This window comes from Sphaeramia orbicularis, chromosome 18 (assembly GCF_902148855.1).
Source record: "Sphaeramia orbicularis chromosome 18, fSphaOr1.1, whole genome shotgun sequence".
In the NCBI taxonomy this organism is placed as follows: Eukaryota; Metazoa; Chordata; class Actinopteri; order Kurtiformes; family Apogonidae; genus Sphaeramia; species Sphaeramia orbicularis.
The window spans coordinates 40,997,908-41,007,505 of NC_043974.1; the positions used below are offsets into that span (position 1 = coordinate 40,997,908).

Genomic DNA, 9,598 nt, shown 5'->3' on the forward strand with positions numbered 1-9,598 from the left:
ATGCATGAAAGGGTTAATGATAGATTTTATTGAAAAAGGCACTTTTTCTGCAGTTTTTTGTTTGTTGTTTGTTTTTGATAAAATGACCCACAACTTCACTCTGGTGCTTTAATGAATGAACATGATCAGTGAATTAAATACAGGAAAATATAGGATTTTCCCTGGAAAATAATAGAAAACACAGAAGATAATATTGTAATAAATGGTGATAAATCATTTAAGAAAGGTTAAATCTGAAGGAAAAAAAATCATTTGGGAACTGCCGTAAATTTCCCCCTGTGTGTTTGTGTTCATATGACTTAAATGACGCTCCTGTCTCCTTGGAGCGTCTCCCTCCGCGCGCATCCATTGCAGTGGCGGCTCGTGGACGGCGCGTGGCGGTAATGTGCCGGAAAGCCGCCGCGACCTCACAAACATGGCGGCGGCCGTTGGGACGTACAGTCGTTTCGCTTCCGCTTGTAGAAAAGTGGGAAGTTGCTTATTTAATTCACTTTTCGTCACGCAAGCGATGACGTCCCTACATGAAATGGACTCGCAAAGAGCTGCTAAGGTTTCACTTCTTTTTTTATCATATCCTAGAGTCAGTGTCATGACAGAATAGCATTATGAAGCTAACTTTGTAACATCACAGTATGCTAGTTACCTGACAGCCTTCTAGTGGTAGTGATAGATACTGAGGTGTTGTTGTTGTTGTTGTTATTGGTGTTACGTGTTGGACATAACGGTATTGTTCTCACTACTAGCTGCAGGTGTTTCATGTCTAGTTGTTCTTTCCAGCTGGAGTTTGCGGTGCAGATGACATGTGAAAGCTGTGCAGATAAAGTCAGAGCTGCCTTAGAGGGAAAACCAGGTAAGTCCAGTTCGAACACACACAGGGCTTCTGTCCTGTGATAACCCCATGTTTACGCAGAGATAACAATGGGCTGTTACTGACATGTGCATCTGCTCTAAAGTGGAGCACTTTATACAGGAAAAGAGCAGAGAATGGCAGTGTTTGGTGACTGGAATTCTTCACTCATCCCAGTTCAACGTTTAGTTTAATGTGCATTAATGGGTCAGTACCATTCTAATGTGCCTTTGGTGTCCCCTAGCACAATATAGATATAAATAATGAAATTCTGGTGTTTTATTATGAATGGGCAAACATTTATACATATATCAATACTATTTTAAACCGCTTGAAATGTGATTTTATTATTTTATATACTTCTCTTTGAGGTTCATGATTTGTGCATGTCCCTCACACTGCCCTTTGAACTTTAGTGAGTTAAATTGTTTGAATGAAAAAAGAAATTAAAACACTTTTTAGATGTCATCATACTCAATATGTTTTTCAATTGAACAAGTCATTTTGATCATTTATATTTTATTTTCATAATAGTAGTCATCAGTCTACACATGTCCTTGAAATTGCTGTCCACGCTGTCACTTAGGAGGAATTGCCCCGTTAATAATCTGGTTAAGGCAAAGCAAGTTTATTTGTATAGCACATTTCAGCTACAAGGCAATTCAAGGTGCTTCACACCGGACATTGAAATACAACGACAAGGGAAAAAGAAACACATTAAAACATTATAAAAGAAACATGGAAAAGGTGATTAAAAATAGCAAGTAAGAAAACAACTCATGAAACCTAAACATATAAAAACACTCACATATTAAAGTAAGAGTTGCAGTGCAGAGTTTCAAAGGAGAATATAAAATTTAAAAAGTAAAAAGCCTTTTAGTCAAAGGCAGCAGTGAACAGGTGAGTCTTTAACCTGGACTTAGAAGAACTCAGACTCTCAGCAGACCTGATATTTTCTGGTAGTTTGTTCCAGATATATGGAGCATAGAACCTGAACGCTGATTCTCCATGTTTAGTTAATGACATCACTGATTATTATATGACATTTATTCTGTCATTTGATTAATGTTAGCAGAACTAACTGGGTCTTTTTGCCTGCATTGGTATTCATTGTTTATTTATTGCTGATTATTTAATGTATCTATTTGTCATTGTCTTCCAGTGACCTATCTTGTATTTGTATACTAATTCATGTTTGACACATTGCACTTTGAATTTTGACTGATGTCTGTGGGAACTGGTGACTTGTCCTTCGCCTGTAAGTGGCTGGGATAGACTCCAGCGACCCCCACGACCCTAGTGAGGATAAAACGGGTTCAGATGATGAATGAATGAATGATGTCTGTGAAGACAGTGTTATGATCTGGGGTTGATCCAGTCAGTCAAGTCAGGGATCAGCAACACTATGTATCCAAAAGATGACACCAATGAATGTGTAAATAACTTGTTTCCAGCTGAATCATATTAATCACTGCAGTAATTATCAAGTAGAAGGATCTTACCTGCCTTACCTTAACAATTCTAAACATGACACCAGAATTTTTACTCCGCCCCCCCAAAGGGGAGGCAAGGGGTATTGTTTTTGGTTCGGTTTGTTTGTTTGTTTACTCTCTAGCAGCACAGCTATTGTTTGAATTCATACCAAATTGGGTTTATAGATTGCCAGTGACCCAAAATAGATTTGGTTATATTTTGGGAACAATAGGTCAAAGTTAAGATTTTTTTATGAATTTTTAAAATCATTATTCCCCATTTACTTATAATGGGTGAAATTTCAAATGTCTGTAGCAGCAAAACTATTGGCTGAATTCATACCAATTTGGTTTATAGAATGCCAGTGACCAAGAATAGATGTGATTACATTTTAGAAAAGTAGGTCAAAGTTAAATTTTTTAGTGAATTTTTTAAGTCTTCTTTTTCTCCCATTTACTTTTAATGGAAGAAATTTCACGTCTATAAAAACATAAATCTTGTTTCAATTTACTTCAAACTTGGCACATATACTGTATATAGAGGCAATTGATTTGCTGACATCAGCACACGTATAGACATGATGACATCAGCTGGATCGATGCCAAAATAAGCTACAATACATGCGAGGGGTGGGGTTTGTTGTGCCTGACACCACTTGTCCATTAAGTTTTAATGCAAGAAAATTTACAAATGACCCAAAGTGTTTAAAATACAGTCACTTTCAGTAGTTTAACAGAATATGTTACAAATAACATTGAAAGGCATGTATTCTAAACTGGAGTGAAATTCATGGTAAAAAAGAATCAGATCCAAACAAACCAATTAGAACCAAGTCACTCATTATAGTATTCTTTGAATGCTGTTGTATTGATGTGTGGATAATGTCTGTTGGTGTTCATGTGTTTTCAGGAGTGAAGTCCGTCAGTATCGATGTGAGTAAGGAGGAGGTTCTGGTGGAGTCTGCTCTGACCAGTGCAGAGGTCCAGGCACTAATAGAAAGTACCGGACGCAGAGCTGTGCTGAAGGGGATTGGAGGATCTGAACAAGGTCTAACACCTGCTGGAAAAGTATTAATGAGAATTTATGTATTGAAAACATACATATATTCGGTTATCAACACTATATCTGACAGCTTCTGCATGGACACAAGGAACTGTTGACTTTGCTCTAAATAGTGTAATAAGTGTCAGATCATTAAAACAGTTAGTATTTGATTTTGAGATGAAGATGAGGGACCATTCTAATCCTGCTCACACATATTCATAAAGGATGCCTTTGGTGAATCAACTACAAGTAGATGGTGGTAAATAGAACTGGTGTTTGAACATGTTTAGGCTGCATTGGATCCTTTCACTCAGGCTGCACTCTGAGGTGGTCAAGGACATACTCATAAAGTATGTGACATGATATCTGGAGCAGGTAAATTGCAGATAAATCCTTGACCACATTGCCCACCACATTAGCTATTCTCTCAGCACGTTTTTAAATTTTTCTTATTGAGCAAATGGATGAATTTTTATGAATCTTAAAAATAAATCATACATACAGAACCTGAGGCACAGATGCCTCAGGGGTTAAAGGGTTAATCTTGTTTTATTTGTGCAAACCACACTGTTTGTTATGTTTTGACAGGATTTAAGATTCATAGATTTCTCTGCTCAGCATATCTGAAAAGGATGTTCTATGTAATTATCTCTCTGGCTTTACAGCTTTTGTATTTTTCTGTTCAGCCTTCACTTTCCCACAGATTAAATTTTGTATGTGCAAGTAATCTTAAAGTGTCTTTGTTTCGCATTTTTTTGTCAATATGGCAAAAATAATCAGTCTGTGTCCAACCTCAGACCAGTTTGGACAGATGTAAGTGCTCATTGAAGTGTGTTTTCCTCACAGATCTGGGTGCAGCTGTGGCCATGCTGGCCGGTGTTGGGTCCATCCAGGGAGTGGTGCGATTCCTCCAGCTGTCTGAGGACCGCTGCTTGATTGACGGGACCATTGATGGGTTGGAGCCTGGACCCCATGGCCTCCATGTCCACACTCTGGGGGACCTGACGCTGGACTGTCTCAGGTAGGACCACCAGGAGGTCTGGCTGAACCTGATGAAATCATAGTTTAACACATAAAGACCCAAACATCCACCGTCAACCAAAACCATCTACTGATGTGCAGTCGTGGAAAAAATTATTAGACCACCCTTGTTTTCTTCAGTTTCATGTTCATTTTAATGCCTGGTACAACTAAAGGTACATTTGTTTGAATAAATATAATGATAACAACAAAAATACATATTATACATATTATATTATATACATAATAAAAATATGTGTAGTACATGTAAATAATTAATGTAAAATACAGTTTGTCATCTTTTCATGGTCATCAGGTATGACCCATTTGGATGTTCAGAGGCTCTGTAGTTACTGTGGAAACACTGTCATCTTCGACAACATTGTTTCACCAGTAAAACCCATGGAGTTGGATCAATGACAGTGGATGAAGATGCTTGTTTTTGCATTCAGTCATTGATATCTTTGCTGAAAAAGTCACTTTTTCTTCAGATTTCTCTTTGTAAAATAATGACCTTTGAATTTACTCTGGGTTTTAATTAATATCTACATGATCTGTGAGTTAAATATAGGGACAAATACATGATTTACAGTGAAAAATGCAAAATACAGACATTATTAATACATATTATTAAAGAAATGGTTGAGATTGAAAATTGAGAGAAAAATTCATTTGGGAGCTGCCACAAAAGTAGCACTGGGTCTTTATGGGATAACTTTAGATTACATTACACAACGTGCATGTATAGTTTAAAATGAAAAAAAAAAAAATCACACATTTTTTAAACCTCATGTTATGTTTTTTACTGTGAATGTACTTTTGTTGCACAAAAACTTTAAAACCTGATGCAATATTCTTTTGAACTTATTGTTGAGGATGTTTAACTTTTGAGATGAGCTTAATATGATCCTTGAAGAAAGTTAAGGAACTGAGTTTTATGACACTACTCTGTGTGTGTAAGAGAGTTTGAAAAACTTGTAAATAAATTAGTTTTCCTTCTCATCTTCCACAGATACAGATGATAACGTGAATATTTTATGGTTTTTTATCTCATTGTTAGCTTCATTTTTTACATGTGTCTCAATACCCGAACTATCAAAGTAAAGTATTTTAGATAACTGAACACACTGAGGGAATAAATAGTATATATTATTATTTACAGAAGTGAATACTTTTAACTAAAATGTAAATAACTTGCTGCATTACACAAATAATACATATGTTTTAATTAAGAGAGTTTATAGTATTGTGCAAAAAATACAATCCTGCCATTCTGCAACACAGTAGAAAGAGTTTAGCACTTTACCAGGAACAATATCTAACAATTTTATGTCTTTTTATTTAGAGTTTTTCATATTGTCTTTGTTTTTTAACAGTTGTGGAGAGCATTATAACCCTTTCAATAGACAACATGGTGGACCAGGGGACTCAGAACGGGTACAGTGCACTTTACTACCTCACCAAGTACTGCATATATGTTCAGTTTAACACATTTGAAGAGTCTGTGCTCTTTCTGTTGCTCACCAGTGCCAAAACAAAGTACATAATCAAGTCACATTAAAAATCTTCCTGAGATATGTTGTGATATCCCTCTCTAGTGCCAGTATTAGTCCTGATGGAGCACAATTAAATTAAACAGGTGTCACAGTTTCTGTCTGTCTCTGTGTTTTGTACATGTTAATTCTCACACTACTATGTCATTGTGTCAGTGTGTGTCATGTTGTGTTGTGGTAATTCTCCCATGCATTGTTGTACAGCATGTTGGTGATCTTGGAAATGTCCATGCCGGTCCAGATGGTAGAGCCTCATTTAGACTAGAGGACAATCAACTTAAGGTAAAACACACATAGTATATACATATACAGATGTTTGGTCACGGTTGTTACTTATGTATTCTCTGTATATTATGCTTAAAAGTACACTCGCAAATTCACACAGGTATTCTTCCTCAGGAATCGATATCCAGATGCGTTTGAAATATTGTAAAAATCGGCACCATTCTAGAGATGTTACTCTTTTGGCTCTGAGCTAACAGGTCAAGACAGTAGTGTAACAGCTTCTGTCTTGGGTGAGATAAAAGGACTGTTTTAGTCCAACGGCCTGAAGGGTCTGATGGATTATTAGTATCAGCTGGTGTCCGTCCATCGTCTGCCTTTAAAAAATTTTTCAAGAATCTTCTTCTCCTTAACTGTCAGTCAGAATGACTTGATATTTATTGTGGAACATCTTTGGGGTAGTGTCTACCAAACTTATTCAAAGAATTGAGAAATATTGGTTTTTGATTTTTTTATGAATTTTTTGAATTTTAAAAATTCCCATTGGTTTTTAATGGGACAAATTTCGAACTGCTATAACTTGAAAATAGGTGAAGATATTGATATAATTACTATTGGCAATAGATAGGAAGTCACATAGGGGCTTTTATTTGGTGCCATGACCTTTGACCTTGAATGACCTTGAAAGATCAAACAAATGCCAATTAATGTCTTAAATATGCTGTTGGACTACATGGTCCTATTTTTATTATTGTGAAGGTGCTGTGCCCAGTATTGTCTTCATTGTCGTCTTCATTAATAATTTCTTCAAACATCTTCACTGACAAAACTACTGGTCAGAATAATTTCAAATTTTATTTTATTTTATTTTATTTATTTATTTATTTTTCACATTTTAGACGTAGTTTCCTTGAGACAATGTCTGCAAAGTTTATTTACAGTTTTCAGATATTTACATTTTTTAAATTTTTGATGAATTTTTGGAGTGTTAAACATGTGCTTTTACTTATAATGGTCCATATTTTGATGGGTATTGCATGTAAATAATTACAAATATCAATATAGTTACTATTTATCACTGATAGAAGTCATATATGGACTTTCATTTAATTAGTTGAGTTCTCCTCCAGTGAAAGTACCACACACTTCTATTGGGAGATTGATCTCTTGCATCCAGACCACAGGACTCTAACATAGAACAGAACCTGACAACCTCACAAATTCAACTTGTTATTGATTCTTGATTGAACATGCTGGTGAGATACAAGGACATTGGCCTTATTTCTGTTGAAGGGGTCTGGTGGTTTTGAACAGTGCTCCAGGGCTTCAGTCCCTATCTGAAAGGTCTGTCTGACAGTAAGGCATGTAGTACATTTCAACTGATATTGAGTAGCCCTTGGAGTATTGTCAGGGTGACAGTGGATACCATCAACACAGCCTTCTGTTGAAATACTCTGCTTCTCTATCGATAGAGGGAGTTGACTTTTGAGTGTTCATCTTACAAATTGGACCTTTATCTAAGGCTCTGGATCCAAACATGTCATGCAAAAGTGTCTAAAGCTTAAAAGACAGCTCAAGAAAATGCCTGAAATGTGTCACTTGCTGCAGGTGTGGGATGTGATTGGCAGATCACTGGTAGTGGATGCAGGGGAGGACGATCTGGGTCGAAGCAGTCACCCTCTGTCCAAGCAGACTGGAAACTCTGGAGAAAGGTGGGTTAGCCGCAGTGTATGAAGTACAGGGACTAAACAGGACCCCAATACTGAAAAGGCCCTGGGAGCAAATCATTTAAGACTGGAAAATCGATAAGGTCTGATATTAATGCTTTTCATAACAGTACCAGTTCATAACAGAAAGAAAAATAGGTGTCCTGTGTATCACAGCAACATAAAAGTTATTTGGCACCTTTATCTCATAAACTCTGACTAAGATGTTTACCTGTAGTACATTTTTGTGATGTTCAGTCCACATGAGAGAGCTGGGTTCTGGACATCCTAAGCCCCTTTTCCACCAGATTCCAGGAACTTTTATAATGAGGAACTTGCATACCTGGGTAAAAGTGTTCCTGGTAATTTGCTTGCTTTGCATTTCCACCGTACCTCAAAGCTTCTGAAAATGTATTTAAACCATAAAGACCCAAACATCCAAAAGCATCGACTAATGTAAACTGTTTAATACCTGTTGATCCACTAATCCTATCAATACATGTAAATATTTGGTGTAAAATGCAGTTTGTCATCTTTTCATGGTCATCAGATATGACCCCTTTGGATGTTCAGAGGCTCCGTAGTTACCGTGGAAACACTGTTATCGTCTACAACATTGATTCACCAGTAAAACCCATGGAGTTGGATCAATGACAGTGAATGAACACACTGATAGTCACTTTTTCTTCAGTTTTCTCTGTTTCTAATATAAAAACCCTCAACTTTAATCTGAGCTTTTATAAATGTTCAGTAAATTAATTGTAGGAAAATAAATGATTTTCACTGAAAACACAAAATATAGAATGTAATATTACAATAAATGGTGATAAATCACTTAATAAAGGTTAAATACAGAGAAAAATTAATTTGGGAACAGCCACAAAAGTAGCACAGGGTCTTTATGGCGTATGGTGAACATGTAATTATGTTCCACCAATCAGCACACAGCCCCGCCCCCAAGAATTCTGCCGTCTGTTTGACTCCCTGCTGTAGACACATGGTAGGACATTATTTCCTTCTCCCTTTACAAATATAAACAATTCATTCTAAGATAATAAAAACATAATTCTTTTTGGTGGTTTATACACTAGTTTCCTTTCAAGTAGGCAACTGAAAAGGGATTTATGTCATTTTTACTACCTGTTCTATCCTTTTTTTTTTTTTTTTTTGCTTGTTTTCTTTTCAGACTGGCCTGTGGGATCATCGCTCGGTCAGCAGGTCTTTTCCAAAACCCCAAGCAGATCTGTGCCTGTGATGGGGTCACACTGTGGGAGGAGAGAGACAGGCCCATCGCCGGGAAAGGCCGAAGCAAAGCCAACGCTGACGGCACCCCGGCAGCACACCTCTGAACAGAACCACATCTGTGAGGGTCCCGCCAACGGACTGCACAGGATAAGAAAAGAAGAAGAGGATGTTTGTTGACCAAGGAACAGCGCTCAGATAGAGACATGGATGTGTTACCAGACAGCTGGACTAATGACCAAAGACAGCACTTCTGTGATTGTGTTGATTAATGAACCCTTTAACCCCTGACGTGTCTGTGGTGAACGTTCTGAATGTATGATTTATTTTGAATATTCATAAATATCAAACCTTTTGCTCAATAGGAAAGATTTCAAAACGTTCTGATAGAATAGACCAGGGGTGTCAAACTCATATTCGTTCAGGGGCCACATTCGTCCACTTTGATCTCAAGTGGGCCGGACCAGTAAAATAATAGCATAATAACCTAT

At 37.0% G+C, this 9,598-nt stretch overlaps 1 protein-coding gene across 1 annotated transcript; it reads left to right on the forward strand.

Annotated features, from left to right (window-relative positions):
• The first annotated feature begins 426 nt into the window (after nucleotides 1-426).
• On the forward strand, nucleotides 427-9,350 carry ccs (copper chaperone for superoxide dismutase). Its single transcript, XM_030162940.1, has 8 exons — nucleotides 427-550; nucleotides 778-850; nucleotides 3,230-3,367; nucleotides 4,211-4,385; nucleotides 5,761-5,821; nucleotides 6,142-6,219; nucleotides 7,768-7,871; nucleotides 9,052-9,350. The coding sequence occupies exons 1-8, from the start codon at nucleotides 509-511 to the stop codon at nucleotides 9,212-9,214; spliced, it is 834 nt and encodes a 277-aa protein (XP_030018800.1). The 5' UTR covers nucleotides 427-508; the 3' UTR covers nucleotides 9,215-9,350.
• Nucleotides 9,351-9,598: the final 248 nt, after the last annotated feature.